Source organism: Zonotrichia albicollis, chromosome 1 (genome assembly GCF_047830755.1).
Source record: "Zonotrichia albicollis isolate bZonAlb1 chromosome 1, bZonAlb1.hap1, whole genome shotgun sequence".
Classification (NCBI taxonomy): domain Eukaryota; kingdom Metazoa; phylum Chordata; class Aves; order Passeriformes; family Passerellidae; genus Zonotrichia; species Zonotrichia albicollis.
Window position 1 is genome coordinate 39,635,187 of NC_133819.1, and position 25,575 is coordinate 39,660,761.

The following is a 25,575-nucleotide window of genomic DNA, read 5'->3' on the forward strand; positions in this document are numbered from 1 at the left end:
CACAAACTTGACCAACTTAGTTACAGAAGTGTTTGCTGCTGCTATTGAATTTCTTCAGCTGTTTCAAGCATTTTTCAGGGAGATTTTCCCCCTTCCTTGAATTCCATAGAGCTTTATCTTAAGTATCCCACTGGTGATCCTATATGTATTTTTTAATGCTGTGTTAGGTAGTTATATTTATGAGTTGCTGTTCTAGACTGCTCTCTCCAGAGATGTAATTTAGAACTGGTGTTTCATTCATTACTGTGCTTACCTTGGTCCAAATCTACAGTTTTGTCTGTTCCTTAACTTTCAGACCGATGACTCATTCCTTTGCTTCATGGCATTGCTGCATGTGATCTTATCCCACTCTGAGATGAGCTTTGGAAATGAGCTAACAAGAAATGTTTACAGCATTCAGCATAAATCACAATTCCACAGAGAAACTTAAGGGGGGAAAAAAAATGGGTTTCCTATAACTTGGCGATGAATCTATACCTAAAGGACTCCTTGTTTTCTCCCAGGTAGCAAGTGACAGGACCAGAGAAGATGGCCTCATTGCACCAGGGGAGGTTTAGACTGGATATTAGGAAAATGTTCTTCACTGAAGTGGTGTTCTAGGCATTGGAACAGGCTGCCAGGGAAGTGGTGGAATCACCATCTCTGGAAGTGTTCAGAAGACATGTGGATATGGCGCTTGTGGACGTGCTTTAGTGACGGACATGGATGTGGCCAGGTTAATGGTTGGACTCGATCTTAGAGGGTTTTTCCAACTTCAGTGATTCTGTGATTTTAAACCATTTTAATTATCTATTTCATATGACTCCCTTGAGTCTTGGTATGTGCAAGAAGATACTCTCTGCCCCTTTCTAACCTTCACAAGAAGGTGTGCAGAAGCAGATTTGGTGCTTCCATTCAGGAACGGAGTGTAGCAAAACCACCTGTGGGAATCCATGTGAAAGAAGAAATCCTAGTGAGATGTCCATTTTATTTGCAGGCATTTTCTTTAGAAGAGCAGTTCCCTGCATGCCATGTCCCCGCATGACTTAGCAGCATCCTGTAGGTGTGAATGCCTGTCTCTGCAGAGCAGGATATGCAAAAGATGAGGGGATGGGTGGTGGAGGTAGACATGGTGACTAACTCTTTATTCCTGGAAGTGCACCCTCTGTGTGGAGGACGGCATTAAGTGTGTCCCAGATAGGCTTCTCACACTGCGTCATTGCTGGGGATTAAGCCATTTTCCCCAAGGATTCTGTACTTGGCAAAAAGCTCTGCAGGAAGTGCTGGTGTGCCTCCAGATTTAAACATATCAGCACTTGCATAATAGGTTTATTCTTTATTATCCACCTTTATTTTCTGTTCTGTGGCATGGGCTTCAGATCCTGCCAATGATGATTTTGCTCCTGCTGCCACGTGGTCCTACCACATGGTGAAGAAAGGATGTCAGCACTTGAATTATTTAGTCTTCCAGAATCCAAGAGTTTTACATTGTTGCTTCACTTTCTTCCTAGTATCTCTTCTGGTACTTTTATTTTTATTTTTTAAAAAATCAAGCATTAAGGCTAGTGATTGTTACCACAAAACTGGTTGTTCTTATTTCCAACTAAAAGACAATTAGTGAACTCCAACTGAAAGAATTATCAGAGTGTAATTTTGTCTTTTTTGAAGAGGCAGAGGGAATTCACTTATATCAATCTTTCTGTTTTGCTAGGTCTGTGAAGACCACAAGGCTTCACTTCTCTAGATGATTCTAACATGTTCATGCTGATTTTGAATGATAAGGGGAAATTTGCAATTAAGACTTGTCATGAAATTTGAATGAGTACCTTTATGCTCAAGGCAAATGAATAATCTCTTTCTGTATTTAGGTACAAGTCCCAGCCATCCCTCTTGCTGATGGTATTCTTCAGAACTAACCTGGGTTATTGTATGTGCAGAGTGCAAACTGTGAAATGATACCAGGCAATGTTTTTGTGATTATCTGTTTATGGTAGCTAAAGGCAGTGTAGAATTTACACTCAGCATGTTCAACTCATCTTCCATAGGATGTATTCATGCCCCTTTGTAGCCAGCCACCTGGGACCTCTTTTCAGCTGGTAAATGTTTCTTGTGGCCATTTGGAGGGTCTGCATGACTACAGTCCACAAGATCTTTCTTCAGCCTGGCAAACCATGTTTGCACAAGTTCGTAGCTAGGTGGTAAGGGTCAAAGCTGGGATTTCTCAAAAGTCTGTGTATTAGGTTCCTTCAGAGCACAGGAAAAATGTGAAAGAGGAGCATGGACTAATTCTGTTTAACAGCTTGTGCAAAATATATGTAGGAGTGTAAAGAAGAAACTGTCACTACTGAATCTCAGAAAAAGTAAATGTAAGAAAAATGTTTAGAATTCAGGGAAGAAGGAGAAAATAATGTGCTCAGATATAATGTGAACCATCAAGTTCTTGTTCAAAAAGAAAAGCTATTCAAAGGCCATTTGGGAAATCTGGGTAGTTTTCAGTAGCCATATTCTGTTGTATCTTGCTACCAGTTAACAAGTCTCTAAGTTTTTGGTGCGTGTCATACTTTTGGCACATAACCACTGCAGCTTGCTGACTAAGGCTAGTGAAATTTGTTTTTACTGAGGATGGGTATCCTCATAGGACACGCATAAAGAGTTTGGCTGATTTATTCTTCACCTTTTGAGAGTACTAAAATGTTCATTACAAACAGCTTGTAAAATAGCAAAGAGCATTTTGTTTTTAGTGTTATGTGAACACAAATTTTCTGTGTGATTTTATAGGGAGCAAACAGAAAAAAAGCACAGCAGTTTACCCCACAGATTTGGCTTCTATCAATATAGAAAAATATTTGCTTAAATGAATGTGACTTCCGTTTGGTGTTATAACAGAAAATATGTTTCTACTTCACTTCTTCTTTGCCATACTCTGTTTAGTTTTGCTTACTTTATGTAGCCATGCTTAAATGTACCATATTATATAGTATTTTTATGAATTATCTGGGCATTTGAATTTCCTCTGCATGGCCCTTTTCCACCATGAGAAAAACAGAGAGCAGTGGTTTTCAGTGCTCAAAATTAATGGCTGTGGGCAAGTATGTGGTGGGCTCCTTTTTATTAGGCTTAGTACCTAAGGGAGCTTCTCTTCAGTGTAAAACAGTAGTAGAAATTAAACTTCTTGTCTTGAAGTGTAAAACCAAATAGTTCAGGGCATTTAAGAGGAATTTGTCTGCTGTCAGGGCTATTACTACATGAATTTCAAAAGTGTTTCTGTTACTGCGAACTTGAAAATTCAGGTGGTAGTTGATTTTTTTTTTTTCCCCAATGAAGGAACTGCATGATCCTGTAGGTCCTTAGCTTACATGCAGAGGTTAACCTCATGGATGACTCCCTTGGTGGCTTTGGAAAAAGTCTGGTCATGCAGAGGTGCCCCCTTCTCACCTCCAGGTTATCTGGACCTGTAGAAGTGTTGGGCAGAGGTGGTATGCCTTGCTTCTGCAGTGTCTTCTTGAACTTCCCTGCAGAGCTTGGCTGCTGGGGAGCTCTGGGATCTCTGGGTTAAGCAAATAGCTTGATAGAGGGTTTGGATCATGCCAGGAGATGAAAACAGCTGTGCTGGATCTGCTGGAAGATAGCAAGAGAAAGCCACACAGAATCCCTGAGCGAATGCAGTGACAGACACCAAGCACACCTGAGGGCTCTTAGTTTGGCAAGCTGAGGACCAACATAAAAAAAGCCTTTTTTCCTTTTAAGGCTACAAATCCCAACAGGAAGCTTCAGTGTAAACCTTGGTGGCTTGTTCCTGCAGAGTTGGGTTTTTTTCTCTTGGCAAATGTCATATCCCTGTAGAGGGTTGTGAATTGGCCTCAGATGTTCTAAGAGAGTATTGTAAATGAAGGATGGAAAAAATGTATTTTCTATTACAATCCATTTAACAGACAAAATTAATAACAAAATTTGGAATTTTAGAAAGCTTGTTCAGTGGTCTTGTTTCATTTTGAAGCTTTCTAGCTACACTTTGAGGATTATCTTCTGTAATTTGTTTACAGAAAACAGAATGAAAGTTTCCCCTTGTTTTCTTGCCAGCTTGAGTGTCATTTTGGTGCTCAAAAGCATTTTTAAAAAAGGCTCAAACTTCTTTTTTTCACTCTGTTTGGTTTCTTTAAGAGCAGTGTTTTTAAAACAGCTTGTATGAGAGTAGGCATCTAAGTTGGTGTTTGATGCATTGAATTCAGTTAATCACTTAATTGGTCCATTAGGTTCTTAGGAATTTATTTACCTAAATAAATTGACTGTGTGTGACTTGTTGTCATTTAAAAAACTTCTCCTTTCAAGAGTTTACAGATAAGTTTATGCATATTTACTGGTGATATTGTCATGCTATCAATTCAATAATTCAATTTGTTGACTTCAGTTACAAAAATGAATAAACGTTTGCAGTTTTGGTCCTTTGCTTTTGTATGCTGCTGTGAGTTAAAAAATAATACTATTTTGATTTAGAGTCACAGAGCAACACAGTAATTGTGTCTCTTCAGTGTTAGTTGGCTAATATAACCATTTCTCAGGAAGCACTGTTCTTGTGGAAAGAAACTTCATTTCAATTAATGCTTTACACCATGTTCCTTTCAAATAAGTGTTTTTAAAAGAGAACATCTGTAATTGGATCTGCTTACTTACTGTAGTCATAGTGGAAACTGTACTCAGTGGTAAGATATTTCATAAAATCTGAGTGATAGAAAACATCTTCAGCCAAGTGATTGGAGTATGTGTTTATAACTAACTCTCTGTTGCAAGTGAAGAACCCCATGAATTGTATCTCTTCAGACCACACAAGTTGTACAGTCTTGTGTAACATAAAGAGGAAATAAAAATGTGCATCTATAGAATTTAAGCATTATGCTGCAAAGCCTAGAATTACCTCTGTCTTAAGTTCTGCTGCTTTTGAGTATTTTCCTCTTGAACTGTAGTTCTTTCAGCTGTTCTGTTTAACTGGATTGGAAGTAATCATAGAATGGCTGAGGCTGGAAAGAATCTGTGGTGATTGTTTGGTCCACTGCCATGCTCAAGCATGTTGCTCAGTGCTATGTCCACCACACTTGGATGGAGATGCCACAACCTCTCTCAGTAACCTGTTCCAGGTGTGACCACCCTCACAGTAGGAAGAGGGGAAAAAAGAAAAAGAAATTATTTTCTTACTTTCAGATGGAGTTCCCTGTACTTCAGTTTGTGTCTATTGACTCCCGTCCCCTTGCTGCGCACAACTGGGAAGAGTCTGTCTTCATTATTGTCTCCCATCAGTTGTTTATACATACTGATGAGACCTGCCCTGAGCCTTCTCCAAGCTGAACAGTTCTTGGAATCTCAGCCTCTCATACACCAGATCTTCCAGTTCTTTTATCACCTTTGTGGCCTTTGCTGACTTGTTCCAGTCCATGTTTTGCACATACCAGGAAGCCCAGGACTAACACAGCTCTATGCAGGTGTCTCATCAGGGCTGAGTGGAGGGAGAGGAGCATCCTTAACCTGCTGGTGATGCCCTTTCTAAAGCAGCCCATGATGCTGTTACCCCCCCTTTCTGTGAGGGCACACACTTTGTGTCTTTCAGGACCCTGATGCTGCTCTCTGCAAGCCCACTTTCCAGCTGATCAGACCCCAGCATGTAGTGATGCATGGAGTTAACCAGACCCAGGTGCAGAACTTGGAATTCACCTTTGTTGAGCTGCATGAGGTTCCTGCCAGCATGTTCTCCAGCCAGTCCAGGTCCTTCTGGATGGCAGCACACCCTCCTGGTGCATCAGCTGCTCCTCCCTGGTTTTATTATCAGCCAACTTGCTGGAGATTCTCTCCTACCCTCCAGGCTGGTTGTGAAAATGTTAAATGATGCTGGTCCCAGTACTGACCCCTGGAGTACTGCACTTGTGATGGGCCTCTTGCTGGACTTCATGCTGCTGTGCACAGCCTTTTTGAGCCAAGCAGTTAAGCCAGTGTTCTCTCCACCTCACCATTGCCCTGTTTAGTCTGTACTTCATCAGTGTGTCAATGAGGATGTTACGGGAGACAGCATCAAAAGCTCTGGTGAAGTCAAGATAGATTAACATCCCCTTCTCTCTCATCTCAGCAGACATCTCATTGCAGAAAACTATCAGGTTGGTCAGATGTAATTTCTGCCTTCATAAATCTATGCTGACTATTCCCAGTCATTTAATTTTACTCCATATGTTAAGGTAATTGTTCCCAGATTTATTTGCTGATCACCTCCCCAGGGTTGGAGGTGAAATTGACCTGCCTGTAGTTTATGGGATCCTCTTTCTTGAAAATAGGACTGGCTTTCATGCAGTCCTCAAGAAATTCATCTGATCCCTATGATCTTTGAAAAATGGTTTAGAGTAGCCTCCTGTAAATTTCAGTCAGCTCCCTCAGCACTCATGCATGCATCTTCCCGGATCCATGGACTTGTGTATGTCCAATGTGGTTAAATGTCCCTTCACTGGGTCCTCCTCTGCTGACAACAAGCCTTTATGGCTCCAGATTTTCTCATTGGTTGCAGGGCCCTGGGTTTTCTGAGAATAGAATATTGAAGGAAGAAGTACCTTTTCAATTGACAGCCTTTTTCCTAGTAGTCTGTCTTTCCAGAGACAGAGATTCACTTAATGTGCTTTAGACACAAACCAGTCCTGTGCAGAGTGCATGTATTAAAAAAATTTAGAGTCTGTTGATAGACCTGTATTTAAATTAAGCTAATAATGTCTTTCCATGATTACGCTAAGAAAGAACTCTGCACAAAGCAGAATGAATCTACCAAAAAGGTGAGAGTTTTTTCTGTGTGCTTCTTTCCTGTGTTGGCTTGGCTGAGTGCTGACTGTGCAGAGATGTGTAACAGGAGTGACTACAGACAGTGCAGCAATTTCAGAGGTGGTTTTCATGTGTCAGAACAACAAGGGGAATTAGTCTCCAGTCACATTCATGTTGCCATCGAGAGCTGTCGTCCGTGCCTGAGCAAGGTTGTTTTAAGCTTCCAGGAGTGTAACAGTCCCAGTCTACAAGTGTTTATGTGCAGTTGTCAAATGGGGAGAAAGAAGGAGGAAAAAAAAAAAGCAAAGCTTTTATTTCCAGCTCAGCAGGAACCTGACAGCTCCTGAGTTCAGCGGGACCAGAAAATGCTGCTTCTTGGGTGAAGCCATCAGCCTGAGGCAGGATTTTGGCTCCTGCTTCCTCTGAGCTCCAAGCCTGGCAGCAGTCTGGGCTAAGGGATGCAAAGCACAGATCACCCCTTGGCTGCTGAGCATGTGCCACTGATGGGGAGCACAGGTTGGTCAGCCCTGCCCTCCAGAGAGACATTGGGCATCCACACTGAATGGAGTGGGAGCTGAGGAGCCACTCGTCCTCAGCAGTGTTCATTTACCTTTCCAGCACGACTCCACCAGATTTAAGTTCATCATAACTTTTTAAAAGCCTTCCCCTTTCTTAGATTCCAGAAAGAGCTAGTGACTCTTAGAGGGTTGCATAGAGGGTTGCATAGCACTTAGGACTCAGCCTAGCAGCACATGGAGATCTGCCAGGCTTGCTCCTCCTCCTGCATGGAAGCAAGAATGGCCGTGCATGGGAACTGTGGCACTGCCTCAAAATTAGTGGGAGGCTGGAAGTGTTGCAGTAATTATTCCCAAGAGTAGCTGTACCAACTTCTGGGCTGCTTTCTGCTGTCACTGCTGCACAAAAAAAAGTTGTTTATTTTCCTCAGCATATCTGCTGCTGTCATCACATCTTGTGAAGTCAGAATTGCAGTGTGTGTGTCTGTTCACGGTGGACCATTCATAACACGGCCCACATCAGGTGTCTCCTGTGAAAACACATTGCAGGAGCTCACCACAACCATCTGAGCTTCTGCTTCAGATCATTGCTCAGCTGATGAGTGTGAGCCCAGCCAAGCAGCATTCAGTGGGGCCACCTTGTTCACCTGTTCATAAAGAGCTGCAACCTTTAGTGTACCAAAGAAGCACCTTCTCTTTGTTTTGGAGAGAGCTGACTGAAAGCTCCAGAAGGAGGAACTGATAAAGTACCATATTTTTAGAAAGACAGAAAAATGCCAGCGTGGTTTAAATTTTGTATTTTGGTTGAAGTTTTTCATGTTATATAATGTTTTTAATTTTTCAAAATGTTTTTATATAATATAAATTCATATTTAATAAAGAAAACATGTATGTTCCAGTAATACTAAATATCCATTAAAATTTTAGTAGCAGTATTGATATGGATGCTATGAAAGATGCAGCAGAAATAAGAAACTACTTAGTGAAAGAATGCCACTCTGTAGGAAAAGATATTAAATTTTTTTTTCCTCTTCATTAAACTTCAGGCCATGTTTTACTGAGTAAAGGCAGGGTCTAGCATTTTGCCTGGGAAATACTTAGGTAACTTTAAATAAAATATACTAACAAGTTATAAATAGAGTCTTTTTTCCTCTCATTTTACTACTAAAATTTGTTCTAAGAGAAGCCTAGCTATTTATTTTGTTGTTAATAAATTATTGCCTTACTAAGGCAGATGTTAAAGTCATTGATGGAGAACTAATAATTCATTCTTAATGGAGCTTTTGTACAGCCTTGAAAGTAACTTTATAATATGAAATGATGATGTGGTGGGTTAGTATGGTAGATGAACTTGGAAGACACCTCCTGGATTGATGGTTGACTTGCCCGCTCTTCCCTGTTTGCAGAGGTCTTTGCCAAAGTGCATTTTTATGTGCAACTTGGAAGAATTCTAGAGGGGTTATTTGCAAAATGACAGTTTTTTGGTGGAAAGAGAAAGGAGAGGTTGAATATATTAATCAAAAGGAAAGCAGACCCATCATAGGAGCTTTTTGGGGCTGTTGAGGCTCATTCCCCAAGGAGCTACAGGCTTGCCAGCCTGCAGGCTCCTTGCTTGCCGTGGTGCAGCCATGTGGTGGCTGGTTGCGCACACTGATACCATAGCTGTGGTTGTCTCCCTTTCGTGTTCTGGGGACGCTTTTGAGCACAGAGCACTGTGAGAGCCCTGGTGGTTCAATAACATGCGGCTGTTAGCACTGTGAACATCCTACTGCTGCTCACATGTCATGGATCAGTGTGAAGATGGGTTGACAGCACTATATTGGCTGAGGTTTAACACTGGGCTGTTCCTCGGGCTAGCAATGGTTTTAAATCTAGGATTGCAAGGATGGGCTCTCCTTGCAGCTGGAAGAGATGGAAGATTTGTCATTTTCAGAAAGCATCCTTTTGGTGTGCATGCAAACTGTTCTTGGACCAGAATGAGTGACACTGAAAGGTGTATGGCACCTCTTCATTACAGAAGCTTAATCTGTTTTGCTGTGCTTGAGCTAGTCTGTTATCCTCACTGTCCAGTGGGGAAGGGCAGGATGGAACTGGAGGATACCTTTGCCAGACTGAAAGCAAGAAGGGAAGCAGTCAGAAGTGCAGATCCGTACCAGCTTATGAAGATGGCTGCATGTTGCTTCAGCACTGTGGCACTGCAACTAAGGAAAGAAGAATGAGTAAGATAATGTTTCCTGTGATGGGAAGCACAAGGAAAAAGATTTGAAGATGCTGCTCTCAAGTGATACAGTTTAGTTTACTTGTTGTTGTGGTGTTCTTCATAGTACATAACCCAGGACTCAACAGTGTTTTTTAGGCCATTTGGACTTTTTTGTATGTCCTGGACTCCTGACTTCTATTGAGATGTGGTAGTTGAGTGCTAAGAGGTAAAGGTGCCTTTGAAAAAAGGAGGGCAGTTAATAGGGTCCTTTTCATTATTGACTCATTGTGAAGGTGTGTAAAGACGGGCAAAACTGTTTTTTCCACCATACCAGTGTATCTCTCTCTATTGTATTAGTCAATAGAATGGTGCTGCTGCTGGGCTATTTCATGGTTTGTCATATAGCTCCCAGAAAGATGGTATAATTTATAGAACTTGTTAAGGCTTGGCAGTTTCACTGGGCTCCAGGCTGTAAGGAGTTCACCCATGGGCTTGTGAGCCAATGTGGTCTCTCATGGGAAACTCCCACATCTGGCTTCCTCCCTTCATGGTGCCAGCACAGGCCTGAGATTCACTTCTGGTTCTCTTTATTCTTCACTATTCCTGCAATTCCACAGGCTTTTCTGTCAGCCTTAAACTTTCCTGTAGGTACCACAATTCTTCTAGCCTCTATCTTTTTGTCCTTGAATTAGTAGTAGTCCTCTCAGTGAGACAAAGACTTTTCTTTGTAGCTGGGCCATCTCTGTAAGTCGTTGAATTGTAATATTTGCTTCTGACAGAGGAAAAAAAGTGGGTGAGTTGCTTTGAACTTACATGCTTTTATTTGGGCCAAACAAAAGAGCAAACCAAAGAAACAAACAAAAAAGAGACAAGTGACAAATAAACAGATGAAAATGTGTTAATTTCAGAAGAATATCCAGTATTTATTTGCTTTGCCATTATATTTCATTATTTCTCCATTACATTTTTTTTAAAGAAATTGTTTCAGGAGAGGAAATAGAAGTCTCATTTTACCAACCAGTGCCCAGACCATTTTGGGAAAGTGTAACACATGGGATGCTTACTGGCAGATAAAGCCACCATCACAGTTGTGCTGAACACACCTCACTGAGAGTAGCTGTTGCTTCAGGAGCTCGAGGAGAAGCAGGCAAAAAGGAGTGTGTGTGTGTGTGCCATGTGCCAGGCACAGATTCCCCTTGCTTTGATTTGACTTTTATACATCTTACTAGAAAGGAGTGGGTCAGTGACTGGGCAGGGATCGCAGGTGACACGCTCGGGCTTGGCATACCCAGGAAAACCTGAGGCCACTTGGACTCCTGTACTGAGTGAAGAAATTCAGCTTTATGCCTCTCCTGGAGTCTGACTGAAATAAGACTGGTAGTAAACAACTTATGGGCTAATAGCAGGGTGCCTTAACGTGCAGGTGGTTTGGAACAGGAGTGAGTGCCTTAAAGCATTGTTTTATGGCGTTGTGCATTTCAAACTGAAAAATGGCCACAAGCTTTATTACTTCAATATTAACACTTTTTCATTACTCTGTCCCTCCCCCCTCCTGCAAACTGCTGCATTCATCCATTATAGTGACTCTTGTTTCCCCCTCACCTGGCGTTTTTCACAGCATGGGGGACGTGGGTGGCAGGAGGGACAGCTGAGGACATCACGGACCTCGTCTGTTGCCGAGTGCAGCCAAAGCCCAGGCTGCTGCCAGATAACCTGTTGAGGTACCTTGCAGAGCCCTCAGTGATGACAGCATCCCTCCTGCCATTTCTGCTGGTTTCCAGTGACCTGTAAGGGGACTGCACCTCTTGGGAGACCTTTTCCCATTAGGTTTTTCCATCCTCCCTCCTGCTCCTTAATGGCAAGGGCTTCACAGTGCAGATGTTGCTATCCATCCTTTCCCAACCCTTGCAATCAGCTGTTTTCACTGCACTTGCCACTGAGGGCTGTGTGCCAGGATGTTTTAAAATTGGGGAACGAGCCGCCATGATTCACGGGATCAAATGTGGAGAAATGGTGTTAAAAAGTTTTTTTTTAAAAATCCTATTCTTATATTTTCTTTCCCATTCCAAGTGTGTCAAGTTAAGTTTATCTCAGTGCCAGTGCCAACAGTAACCAGACTTAAATTAGCCTTCCTGTTTGCTCTGCTTGGGTTTCACTTTTCAACAAGCCTTAGTAAAATAAATTGTGCCCCACATGTCTTTAAATTTCATTATCATGACCTAACTTAATTTGCTATAAATTATTTCTACTTGAGCTTCTTCAGCTGTGAACTTGCAGCCTCGAGTGTCTTGCTTATTGGATCATTGCCCAGCTAATCAAGATTTTTTTTTTCCTTCACAACTCCTGCTTTTTGTATCACCTAGGTCTGCCAAAGTCAACTTGGCTGTATTACCTCAGAGGGGACACACAAAGAGCTGATACATTCTTGTCTTTAAATTAAGGGTTTTATTGAACCAAGTTTCTGTTGTGCTCTAGTGCTGCTGATAAAGACCTCTTTCCCTTTAGTGAAAATGTGACCTCAAGGGTTTTTTCTCTTCTTGGAGGTAGCCATTGCAACACTTCATTTTGGCTCTTCCTTTCTTTTGTTTTCTCCTTGGGAAAAACAACTAACTGGAAGATCTCTGCACACTCAGTGTCAAGCAGCTGTGCCTTGCTTTTGTTTTTTGCACAGCTAGGCTCTATGTCTAATAAAGGCTGGTGCTTATTTCCACTGAGAAAAGCAGATTTTTTTTTTTTTTAGAGCTGTTGCTTTCATTTAGCAGTTGGTGATAACTTTTATTTCAGTGTGGTGAATGTTGAAGGCTCTCTTGCCCCTTACCAAGCTGATGAGCTGCAAACAGGCTAAAGATTTTTGCTTAGTAAGGGTCAGAGAACCAACCCTTAAAGGATTTCAGCCTGCAACCTCAAGTTGTAATAATGACTTGCTATCATTGTATGTCCTCAGAATAGAAACTTAATGCAGCAAGTTTGATTATGACTTTGGAGAAGCCCTACTACATGGTTAAAAAAAAAATAAAAATTACCTGACTTCCTGAGAAGCCTTGGGGATGCTCCAGAGCACTTATTTCAAAATGAAAACTTGTTGATTGTTGCTTAGATGTAACACATGTAATTTGAACCGTTCCTTAATGGCAGCTGAGGGCCTGATGTAACTCACCAGCAGATTAAAAAATAGCCAGTTTTTGTTTAACTTTCATTTGGAGAAAGTGGTAACATAGAGCTCTTGATGATGAACAGTGGAACATTATCTTCCAGTATAGCCTTTCTTTTGAAAACAAACACTCTTGCTTGGTGTCTGGACCCTGGTGGAGCAGATATGTCTGCTGGAGTAGTTTAACTCTTATGGTGATTGCTGATACAGGGTGCTACAAGGACAGTGGGCACAAAAGGTATTGCCCTGAGCACACAGAAGTCTTCTCAGTTCAGACATGCTTCAGTCTGACCTAAATTTTTGGGCTCAGTGTGAGGTTTACTGGTAAAACGACACGTCATGTGGTAGGCAGGGGGTCAGATTAGATGATCTAATGGCTCCATCTGGCCTTAAATTCTTAATTAGGGAAGTGCTGCCAGCGCAAGATGGCATTGAAGGTTTACACTGTTAGATTTTGCTTTCTTGGGAGAGCCTTACCTATAGCAGGGCTGCGGAAGTTGTACTTGGGCTAGTTTTTTCCATAGCTTCTAATGGTAGTAGCACCCAGCAGAGCTAAAAGTGGGTCCTGATGGGAACCTGGTAGTCTTGCTTTCATGAAAGTACAAAATCCCTTTGTCTGACTATTCCAAATTACCACATGTTGAGCTTTTAGAGTTATAATGATACCTAAATATGGAGGGAAAATCTATTATTAGGACAGGAAAAAAAAGGGTACGTTTCCCTGGCAAGCTAATGAAAAAGAAATTACAGTTATTTGAAGCTGTTCATGGATTAAAATATTAGAAGTGAGGATGTTGTTTTTGGGTGGATGGTTTGATACAGTAGGTTATACTTTGCTTGACAGCTTTGGTGCAGAAATGGAAGTGTGATGTTGTAGATGTGCTCTTGGCTCTCCAGCTATGCAAATGGCAGTGTGCAGGTGTAATAACCCTTGGCACAGCAAAACCAGCGTTACTGATCAGCCACTTTCTTTGGCAAGGTCAAATGGCTTGCAGCTCAGTGTGTCACTTGATTGTAGGTTATTTGAATGTCTTTTAAAGTTGCATAATTGCTTATTGATCTCATAATTATTCCAAACTTGCTGTCTCTTTTGCTATTTTCTGAATTATATTGTTAAATAACAATTTTGATTTCATTAGGAGAAGCTTGTGGTTTTGAGTATTCACTCTTAAGTTTAGAGCTTTTAATTGGAACTTTCAAACTTGATTGGTTTCTTTTATATGCTGGTACACATTTTATTTTTCTTGCATTTTTCTAAATGAGTTACTCTACTTCTGCATGCGTCTTTAAGGTCCTGTTAATATACAGGTAGCATATTTCAAAGCACAAGGAGCTGAATTAGTAACTGCTGAGGTACTATATTTTAACTGCTGTCTCCTTTTGCTAATTTATCTTGTGGGGCTTTTTTCTCCCCTTTAAGATTTTTTCAGGGTAATTGCTCTGGAAGTATGTTCTTTTTCTTGCTAGTGTCATCTTGTGTATTACTATTATTCAAGTTGCTTCATTTTAGTAATAGCTTCTGCGGGCTTCTTTCCTTTCAAATTCTTTGTGCCGTGAATTATTGCTCTGTGTTTGTGTCACTGGGAAGAGTGACAGGAAGAGAAGAGTGCAGGAAGAGAAGCAGCCTTGGCTTCCTGGGTTTTTACACAGCAGGGTAATCTGGACACAGTAAAAGCAAGAGTTTGTGAAAGTGGGTGCTGAGCTGTCACTGTGGCACTTCCTCTGCTCACATCTGTATTTCCTGTTGAGTTGTCTAAACCAAGAAGTGGTTTCACCTGTGGTGACCCATTGTCCTGGGAAGCTGCTCTGTGACAGAGGGTCAGCTTGGAAAAGCAGCTTTCAGCCATTCTTTGCTTTGTTCTCCTTCTCCCTGTTGTGCTTTGGAGTGTGTAGCACCTCTTGCAGCATTCCCTGGTGCCCAGGTGTTTGCTGCCAGCAGCTGTCCTGCTGTCCTACTGCTGCTTTGGGCACTGATGGCAGCTTTGCAGAGCCACCAGCGTGTCCCTCACTGAACAGTCCCCTCAGGTCAGCGCGCTTATTTCTGCCTTGCTGACGTTATTATCAGCACAGCCTCCCCAGCCTAATCACAAGCCCTGTCTTCTGCTAAGTTGCAGGAGCATTTGGGTGAACCTCAAATGAGCCCAAAGATCATGGTACACAGAACCAAATAAACACCCTTAAAAGAGGAAGAAGGGTCTCTAGGTGGTCTGAATCTTGCTTGTCTTTGCAATAGCCTTAATTCCTTAAAGGCCTGTCAGTTTCTGATAACACAGTTTTGTTCGCAGGAATTAGATTTGCACTTTGCAAAAATAGAATGAGGTCTTCAACTGGGCAAGGACACCATCTGCAGTCTCCAGATGCAGTTATCAAGATTAAATTGCAAGACTTGCCACTGATTATGCTGGTAATCATTGAGGTAATCAGTGTAATTATCTTGAGATCAAGACAAGATTTTCTCTGATCTGATAGATTCTGCCTAATTAAGATGAAGGAGCATCCATCATTAGCTACTGGAAAGAGTATGGCTCCAACTGGGCACTTGTCTGTTTCACTTTGATCATGTTATTTTATAATATGGGAGAAAAATAAATTGGCAAATATTGTGAAATTGACATCTCATGATGAAAGCATTTTCCATTGGGTTGTATCAGATTTCTTGAAAACCTACAGCATTCCTTATTCATGAAAGGCTCCTAGGTATTCTCCTCATAACCAGACTTTAGAAAGGACTTTAGTCTAGATTTCTTTACCCAAGGAAGATGAAGCATTTCCACTTCAGGTTATTTTAAGCTTTCAGAGTATATTTTTTCCTACTATGGATCATGTGGAGGATTGACTCAGCTGCAACTGGAAAGGATTTTCTTGCCAAATAGAATGGTTATTGATGTTTTCTGAGAAAATGTGACTGAGACTTGGTAGAATATAATCCCAAACTCTGATGCACACTAATAATCTAGAAAAAAGTGATGAGGCTTTGGAGGGCTCTTCACAAGTAGTCGTTTATGTGTGTTGGAGCATTTTCCTTTAGCATCTGTAATGTGGTTTTTCATGTTCCTATACAGTGGTAAAAAATCTTTTTGCAGATGTGTTTGCTGAGTAGTAACTGGCATATCTTAATCTTTGTTCATTTCTTCTATAGGTTGTCAAGACAATTTCTTCTGAATGTAGTGATAAATGATGTTAAAGATTAACATGTATCTTACATCTTGTGCCTTTCATTTTTAACTTGGTTTATGTTGCAACCACATATGCAGTGTAAGTCTATGTAACTTTTTTTTTTTTTTTTCAAATGGCATAGGTGTGCACACAAAATGCTGTTTATATTTCCCATCAGGGTATAGCTCAGGGAAGGGACAGAAGCTGTCTGTAGTCTATGTCAAGAGATAACAAAGAGAAGTAGGCAGCACTGAATACCTTCTAAAAAGCAGGTGATTTAATCTTTGTTAAGGCTCAAAAGAACAAGGTCTAACAGCATCCCCAGCAGCTGTTTCTTTAATTTCCAGCAAGTTACCAAATTTCATTCCTAGAAATATGTTGCCACAGAAGACTTCCAAGAGCAAAGCATCATAGGAGATGATTGGTAATATTTTTTCTGTCATCAATCTGTTATTATATCTGCTAAGTTTCGCACAATTATTTATCAGCTGAGAATTGCGAAATAATTCCTGACTTGATGTGAAAAGGAAAAAAAGTCAAATGCATTTTTGAACATGAACACAACCCATCAGTCTTAAAGTGCTGATTCATTTGCCCACACAGTATAATTAAGATGTTAATCTGTAATAAGGAGTGATACATTCAGTGATCTCACAATCAGAAAGTAATTATAGCTTAAAATGTTCATTTGGCTCTCCTCAACCATTTTATTACTCTGTGACAGGTAAGGGAAGGCATTCACAGCTTAGGGTCTATAAACCTTTACCTACACACTTCGCTTCTACAACTGGAAAAGGTTTGCAGTTATATATAGATGCCTATACTGGATGTTTTTGGGAACAAAATGTCGATTGGCATTCTGAGTCCTGTCCTAGGGGAGAATATTTCAGTTTGAGTACATTTGGTGTTTCATTAGATAATGAATCCATTATGTAGTTTAAGTTCAGGCTCACACTGATTAATCATGACATTTCAATTATTCATAGAACCAGTGATCTTTTGCACCCCTTTTTTCCTACCTCATTTGCCATTGGCTTCTATTAATTTCTCTTTTTACTGCCTTAGGATTTTTCATCTTGCCATATTCTGAAATCCTGAAACTCTTCCACTGCTGGAGACTTTTATCTGGGAATTGAAATGACCTGGCATCTTGCAAGCAGGTCGTGGCACCTCTCTGGTTTGGTCCTTCATAGCATCTTAGCTGCCTGCCTTCAAGGTGGCTGAGCTGTGGAGCAGCCAGGCCTCCACATTTGAGGGGTGACAGGGAGAGATGTGTGAAAGAGATTCACAGATTGTCCTGGGAGTCCAAACCAGGTTCTTGTTTGATCTGCTGAATGGAATTTCTCCATGTTGTCCTGGAGCCATGGAGAGGGTTGAGTTGCCTGACTCTCAGTCCCTCTGTGCAGCTAGTGAGATTGCCCTTGATCCTGGTGTGCTAACAGCACAGAGGTGGCATTGTTTTAAAGTATTGGATTGTTTGTTTGGAGGAATTCACTTGGTACCCATGCAGTTTGATGTTTTATAGTGCACAGACAGCACAGAAGTCAGAAGTGGCTGCTGCATTCCCCTTTGGGTCCTACTGCTCCTGTCCAGCTCCAGCTCTCAAGTGTGATCGCTTTTCAGCCCAGTGCCCATTCAGTCAGTCGGTCACTCACATTGCCATGGTGTAGTTTTATCGTATGTCCATAGGTGTGTAAAAAAACTCCTTCAACTTCTTATTTTTACATCTTGTGTTTTGAAAATTTGTGGGCTGATTCAGCCTGCCGGTGTTGGTGGAGCCAGGCAGGATTTGATGGAGGTTTTTCCCCAATGGGCACAGACTCTGCTGGCCTCCAGAGGCACAGATCCCTCAAACCTGGTGCACAGGACAGCCCAGTGTGCAGCTTACTGGGAGATCTGTGTTTACCAGGAGTGTCAGATTCATTAAGCATAGGAGGCATATAGATAGTTCTTTCTCCAAATATCTTTTCTGTTTTAACTCTTCCTAAATATGCCATTAGCTATTGTTTGGGAGTAGTGGTGGCAAATCTCTTTCTTTGGGTTCAGATAAAATTGTCCTGTCCTTAGTCCTCTAGCTAACTGGACTTTTCAGGCTGGAAAATCACCTGTTAATTTTAGCCTATAGTCTCCATTTTATGGCTGTCTTGTCAATACTAATTGCAAAGTAATATTTTAGAGATGAAGTAGTATATGGCTTTTTATGACAGTGGGGAAAAAAAGAGGGGTACAAAGTCATCAACCAAAGCTCTATGGATGGGGGATCGCAGGGTGGGGAGTGGGTGTTTTATAAGAAGCAGACTGGCACTACAGGAAGCAGAACTCATGGGAAGCAATGTATTAGAAAGGGACATATTTTCTGTTTCAATGGTTAATTTGCTAAACCCAATGTAACCCAAAAATATTCAATATGGTGAAGTTAAGACCTGTTTTAATAGAAAATAGAAAACTAGATTTATCTATGAGCATCTTTTCTATAAACCAACATAGTTGATGTCTTAAAGGAGGGAAAAATGTTATAATAATGTCAGGTCTTTCAAAACTATAAAGCATCTCAGTGATTTTCTGGAAGTTAAAATAATGATCTTTTTCAGTGCTCTGTTTAATGGATTTTTAGTTATAAAATTTTAATATTTATTCAAAGTGCAAGTTTGCTTTAAAGATGTCTAAAAAAAGATCCCTGTAGGAGTCTCATTTCCTGGACTTTTCTAATTCTGTATCAAAATTCCGATGCTGGCACGCAAGAAAGTTGTTACACTGAAGGGTAGGACTTTACTTAGACCAGGCTTGAAAAATTGAGCTCTTTTTCAGGGATCTCCTGAGGGCTTACTGGGAGTTGAGAGCTTCGTTTGAAGGCAGTAGAGCTGCCCATAGAAATTGGAGCTGTCTCTAGGTTCATATGTGAGTTGTACGGGCTGTACGAGAGGAGGATGGGAGGCACCCCGATAGGTGCAGTGCATCTCTCATGTGGGGGGCTGCAGTTGTTTGTGGGGATACCTTCAGTATTAACTGAGAACACAGTGATCCCAGGGATTGTGGAGCCTGCAGTGCCATTGGGGATCCATTTTCAAATGAGGGCTTCTCTGGGTAGTAGTATGTGTAAAGTTAGTAGCAAAGTCACTTAAGCTTTACAGCTGTATATCCTTGGAAGCATGGTAAGCCTAGGCAGGTGAATTGTGCATCAGTCCCCGTGATCCACATTCTTAGGAAGTTGGATTGTACATAATTTTTTCCAGTTTTTCTGGTGGTTGAAAAGTGACAGACCAGACAGATTGAGTGTAGTCATGATGCAACCAACAGCTCACCCCCTGTGGTTGATCCGTTGGCTTCTTCCTTTTCCCTGTTCTGATCCTGCCTGCTTGTTTGAGCACATCAGCTACAGTCAAAAGAAATTCTTTTTTGGAGGAAAAAAGGAGCCTTCAGTAACCTTAAACACAAACTGTGTGTGCAGTTGCTGAGCATTAGTAGTTAACTGTGACCCCTTTGACATTGCTGAAGTTACAGATGCAATCTTTTTCATCAGTGGGTCCGGCTTTGAAGAGAGAACAGAGAGTTGCTGCTCTGACAAGCAGGCAAAACAAGTGAGGCTGCTGTGTGTGAGTCTGGGGGCTCTTGTGTTGGAATATACCTGTGTGATCCTGTTCTACAGACCTAATTTGTGGCCCTCATTATGTGATTTACGACAGGAATCTTCCCATAAAAACATCTATATTAAATACATTAGGTCATGGTTTTGTCATTATGTGTGAGGTCTTGCTTGATGAAGAGCTGTCAGGAGAAGGGTAATGGTCTTGATTTTTCCTCAAAAAAAAATGTTTGGGAGTTTACCTGACGCTGTCTGAGAATTCAGGTGAAATTCCAAGTAGAAGTATTGTCCTACTGGAACAACTTAAACAAAGGTATTTTACTGTCACAGGTTATTTTTGTAGTGCTAGGAAGTAATTTTTGAAGGACCCTACTAAAATGTAGATACACAATGCCTGGAGAAGCCATCTGCTGAACAAATGAGTAAATCCCTCTCTTGCATCTGAAAGATAAAAATTTGCAGGTAGAGTGTCATCAACAAATGGCACCACTGATTTCACCTGAGGGCTTGTGTAGTTGTGTGTGTTCAACATACTGTAGGCAGAATACCTTTCAAAGTTGGTTGTAGTCTCTGCTTTTGAGTCCTCTGAGAGCAGTGGCTTGCTCTCAAGTGCCAGGATTTGGTATCTGGTCCATTCTCTCCTGTGGAGGCAGGGGCTGTGAGAGTACTTAGGTGATGACCAAAGCTGCCACGTGGACTCTGAAATCAGTCTCAACACTGCAGCAGAAACTCCTTCCCCTACTCAGACATATTGAGTTTAGTTTATATTTAGTTCATTTAGTTCATATTGAACTAAACATATGTGATGGATTGTCTTTTTCTGCATCTTTTGTTGTCTTAGTATTGCCCTAAACATAAAAACATCTCAGCCTGTGTCATTTTTTGGCTGTTCTCTGTGATGGTTATAGGATTTCCTATCCTCCTAAGTCTTTCTTTGAAGACAAAACAGGATAAATTAATATTGCAGGCTGTGTTGCCCTGGACTTTCTGTGTGACTTTCTTAAGTCTGTGAAGCCTTTTCCCATGTCAGTAGTTGGAGGCACCAGTGCTTCCTCACATCACTGGTTCTTGTGGGGAGAAGTTATTGTTCAATTAGATAATTTAGTAGTGTTGCATTCAGGAGCTGAGATACAGTCTCTGCACCTTGTTCATAGTAAAGACAAACACTTGCAAGTACTTGATGCCTGAAGCTCAGTAGAAATCTCACTATGTATTAAAAGCAGTGTGTTTTCCCTGAGGATTTCAGGATTTGTACATTTTCCTGCATTGTTGGATGTAGGCATTGAGTGAACGGTCTTGGGGGAACTTGAGAAGAGGAAGCCTTGAAAACCTTTAAATTGCAAGACTGTAAAGAGCTCTTCTGTGCAATCTTTTGTCTGTAGTATTATTCCCCTGCAATATTTGACTTGGTGTTAGGCATTCTATGTTTGTACTTGTATTTTAGAAATGTGCTCAAAAAGCTTTTTTATACCACAGTGCTGCAAGTGCTCCTGGTATTGCTGTCATTTCCCTGTGCCTTCCTTCACTTTTTAATTTCTTTTTTTCTTTTTGCTTTATTTGCAGATTTATAATTAATTCGCATATTTATTTTAATTCTGTGTCTTTCATCCCTTTGTCTGTAGTCATTACTGTGTCTTCTGGTATATCTCTATTGTGTTTGTTCCAACTTTGACACCTTCTTTATTTATTGTGTTCCAAGCAAGAGGAAATTAGATACAGCTCAAGAAGCCACAGATCTTCCTACTGGCATTAGAAATATGTGAATTCTAGTTTTCTTTTCTTTTCTTGCTGTTACTAGAAGTAAAGAAAGTTCTTGCTCTAAGTTTATTGTTTAAAAGAAACCTCAGATATCCCTTTGATCGCATATTCTGAAGCAAACAAAGCTCTGTTTATCCTGACTGATGTTCAGTCCCATTGTGTTTCTTCTGGTTAATTTACTGGGAATTTGCTGAGCTTTGTTCTTATTGAGACAAGTTTTGTTGAGTGGGTTGTTAATTGCAGGTTTAAACTTGTATTTGCTCTATCTAGCAACTTAAAACATTGCGAGTTCTTTCCTCTCTATATTAATTTACTTAGTTAGGCCTTTGGAAGAGGCACTGCTTCATTAAACACTATCCTGTTTAGTCTGTAATGACTATTTCTTTCTCTAAACACATTAATGGATTAAATAGATTAATTTGTCTTCATTGGGATCAGGATGTTCTACAAAGGGGCTTGGGGTCTCTGATACATGGTCTTTGGTGATGTAGTAGTGCTGTGGAGGACTCAGCAGAGTCTACACTGTATTTCCAGGTTCACTGGGATTTTTTAGCCTGTAATGAAGCGAATTTGATATTCATTTGTCACACTCTGATGAGAACAGTATCATTTTTGTAATTCTATAAAATGAAACACCCGAAACTACTTCAGGTCTTTGCTCTTTCCCCCCAGTCCCTTCCTGCAGTAGAGCTCCAGTGCCAGTGGTGGGAAGCCACTGAGTACAAGCAATAGGTGATGAGATGATGCTCCTTCTGTGGTGATGAGCTGGACCACTCATCTACTCTTCTTGTGCAGGAGCACAGTAGTGAGACACATGAACATGGAGGGAGAAGAAAACAGGTGCTGTTTTTGCAGGGGACAGGCTGTCCTGCCACAGCACCCAGGGCTGCTGGAGGGAGCAGCAGCTGCCAGCTCCAGCTTGGCCTCCGAATGGGCTGCACATTTTAGCAAGTACTTAGCGCTTTTGGGCAGACTGGGAAAAAACAACTTCTGGAGCTTATCCCCTCCTGTAGCAGATTTCTGTATGGTCTGAAGAGCAGGCACTGCAGTGACCAAAGAGCCAAAGGGAGAAATGGGAAGGATGCTCCCACCGCAGCAGGGTTCTTTCATGTAAACCCTGTTTTTTCCACAGAGGTCATGAAGGATTTCATTGACTTGGGAGGTTCTGCCTCACCTCTCTTTCCTCAAAGAGAACTTTTCATGCTCTGCTTAGTTCCCTTCCAAGCAGTTTCACGTTTCCAGGGATAACTTCAAAATTTCTCATTTCAAACAAGTACATTTCTTTTTAATTTTAGAGTAGAAGTTTTATGGAATCCAAGTGCAAGCTTTCTGTTTAGGTTTTTGGGCAATCACTGATTTGAACAATAGGTAAGTTGAAGATTAGTGGTGATACATTACTCTCTCCAGTAGTTGCAGTGAGAGTATGCTGAGCTTGTGTGAGCATTCCCAAGCCATGGAGTAATCACAAGTAATGTACATGCTGTTAAGATTGGTTTGGGTTGTTTTATTTTTCTTTTTCTGTGGGGTTACTGACATACTGAGCCTCAGCAGAAAGGGTTAAATAGAACTTGAGCTATGAGTTTGAAATTATGCTGGACACATCCAATCCACATTACTGTAATGTGTCAGCAACTGCAGTTGGTATGTCAGTTCAGCAAGTAAAAAAGTAATTGCAATGCAATTTCTCCTTTTTCATGTAAAATCACACTTATCCTCCATGCGGGGATTTTCTTGTTCAGTGGGCTACAGTGCGGATTTAGAAAAAAATGTAATGCATTTATATGTAAATACAACCTGAAGGCTACACATATCTGAGCTTCTACAAAGACAGAGAGCATGTACATGAAAACAAATGGACCTGTTGTTGTTTTAAATTCATAGTTTATCATAATAGGGGTGGTGGTGGGGAGGAAGGGTTGTCTTTGAAACCATATAGGTCAGCATTTCAGACTTCTGTATTTGTATTCCAATTAAAGGAGAAAATGGAAAAGCTTCTGGATGTTTGCGATTTTAAAGCTAGCTTGAGGAGGGAGAAGCAGAAACAGTATTTTTCATATGTCCTATTAGCAAATCACATGCCGTGAATAAGATATTTTAGTGTTTGGCTCGTATATAGGTTTTGTGAGTTTTATTTGTTTTGGAGGTGGGGTATGTGAGTTTTTGGCAATTGTTCCATTTCTTTTTGTTGCATGAAAAGAAAATTTTCAAAAAAACTGGAGGTAGAAATTATGTTTGTGGCTCTCACCAAATGCTGGGAGGTACAAGAAATCCAGCATTCTAAAGCAAAAGAGAAGGAGGGGGAGACAAACCAGGAGGTAGCAGGTGATTGTGGTGTCTTGTAGCAGCATTTGCTTTACCTGATTTTTGTTCCTTGATATAGTAAAAATATTTCCTTGCTGAAGTACTTGGATTTGGACTTAAAATAGCATAAATAATTTTGAGATGAGTTCACGTTAACCACCACAGATTCCTCACTTAACCTGTCACTGTTGCTGGAGATACAAGTCTTAGCTCCTATCGATGCATCTTCTGCTTCAGCAAGGGAAAATGCAATTTAGTTTTATAGCTGCTTTAGAAGAGTCTGTGATAAAAGCAAACCAGTGCCTTCTCTAATAAGTATTAAAGACCAAACCCATGCAATTTGTAGTAAGTGTACTCTATCCTCTTAAAAATGTCCTGGGGATTTATGCACTAAACTCAGATTAATGCTAATAGGAGTTACTTAAGATAATAAATAATTTCTTTAGCGTGGCATTTCCCTTTAACATCTTTTTATTTCTGTTTTTTTTTTTTAATGAAAACAAAGTTAGAATTTGAGTTTGTGGTATAAAAAACCTTTTTTCCTTCTTCTCTGTAGGCATGCTTCTAAGAAGGGTATTGACCATGAGGAAGCCTGTGTGCTAGTAACCAGTGTTTACTAATCCCGCCAAAGAAAATGAAGCCACGTTTCAGCTTTGCCGATCCTTTTCCCACCCTGTTGGCTGAATAAGAAATGGTTGTGTGATTATGCTGACAGCCCAGCATGCATTTGGTAGACCTGTGGTTAACTCGTTCCCTCTCCATGTGTCTGCTCTTACAAAGTTTTGTCCTCATGATACTGTGCTTTCATTCTGCCAGTATGTGCCCAAAAGGCTGCTTCTGTTCCCTCTCCGGAGATCTGAACGTCAGCTGTAGCAATGCAAGCCTCAAGGAGATACCCAGAGATCTTCCTTCAGACACAGTCTTACTTTATTTGGACTCCAATCAGATAACATCTATCCCCAACGAAATTTTTAAGGACTTGCACCAATTGAGAGTCCTCAATTTATCAAAAAACGGGATTGAGTTTATTGATGAACATGCCTTTAAAGGGGTGGCAGAAACCTTGCAGACTCTGGATTTGTCCGACAACCGGATTAAAAGCGTGCACAAAAACGCTTTCAACAACCTGAAGGCCAGGGCCAGAATTGCCAACAACCCCTGGCACTGTGACTGCACGCTGCAGCAGGTGCTGCGGAGCATGGCCTCCAACCACGAGACGGCCAACAACGTCATCTGCAAGACCTCTGTGCTGGATGAGCACGCGGGGAGGCCCTTCCTCAACGCTGCCAACGATGCCGACCTCTGCAACCTCCCTAAAAAGACTACTGACTACGCCATGCTGGTCACCATGTTTGGCTGGTTCACCATGGTGATCTCCTACGTGGTTTATTACGTGCGACAGAACCAGGAGGATGCAAGGAGGCACCTGGAGTACTTGAAATCCCTGCCAAGCAGGCAAAAGAAACCAGATGAAGCCGATGACATTAGCACTGTGGTATAGTATTCTGAATACAATGACTGCCTTTGTGATGGGAACTAGAGTCGGATGACGCTAAAACCAGAGGTTTACTTCTAACGTTCATTGTAAACATTAAGACTTTTGGGGCTTTTTTTTTCCTGTTTAACTGAATTACGCCACTGTTGAGCTTTCTAACAGAAAGTTTTGTCCGGGTGGTAAGCTTCAATTATTTCTCTGGTGATATCCTAAAGCAAGTGAATTAATATGTAAACATTAGTTTAGACCCATTCCACTATTTAATAACGAAATTTATTTTTTTAATTTAAAAACCAAATAAAAGCTTAAATTTGAACCATGTAAAGCAGAGTAATTTATTGATCAGAAACCTGTCTAGTGCCAGAGCACTTTTGGCTCGTTCAGTGTCTGTGAGGTAGAGGAGAGGAGTGATGATGAAGTGGGCTGTGAGAGGTACAGGATTGGAGAGTCCCCAAAGGGCACATCCCACCCATGGATGCAAGGTGAGCAGCTGGTGAATGGTGGCCCATTTTGTGGGCTGCCTGCCACAGCCCACAAGAAAGGGGAAAGGGGCACAGTGTGGGAGAGCAGAGTGCCCAGACTCCGAGCGTAAGGGACTGATGCTTGCTTAACCTCTCAGAGGGCATTTTGGCAGTGCTGGGGAGGAGGCAA

General features: G+C 41.2%; 1 protein-coding gene across 7 annotated transcripts in view; it reads left to right on the forward strand.

Annotated features, from left to right (window-relative positions):
• Window positions 1–25,249, forward strand: part of LRRC3B (leucine rich repeat containing 3B) — a 44,549-nt gene extending 19,300 nt beyond the window's left edge. For all 7 annotated transcript variants that reach the window (XM_074538741.1, XM_005480959.4, XM_074538725.1 and 4 more), the window contains one exon: window positions 23,986–25,249. In XM_074538741.1, coding sequence (XP_074394842.1) covers window positions 24,151–24,930 — 780 coding nt within the window. In that variant the 5' untranslated portion in view covers window positions 23,986–24,150 and the 3' untranslated portion in view covers window positions 24,931–25,249. The remainder of the gene's footprint in view (window positions 1–23,985) is intronic.
• Window positions 25,250–25,575: the final 326 nt, after the last annotated feature.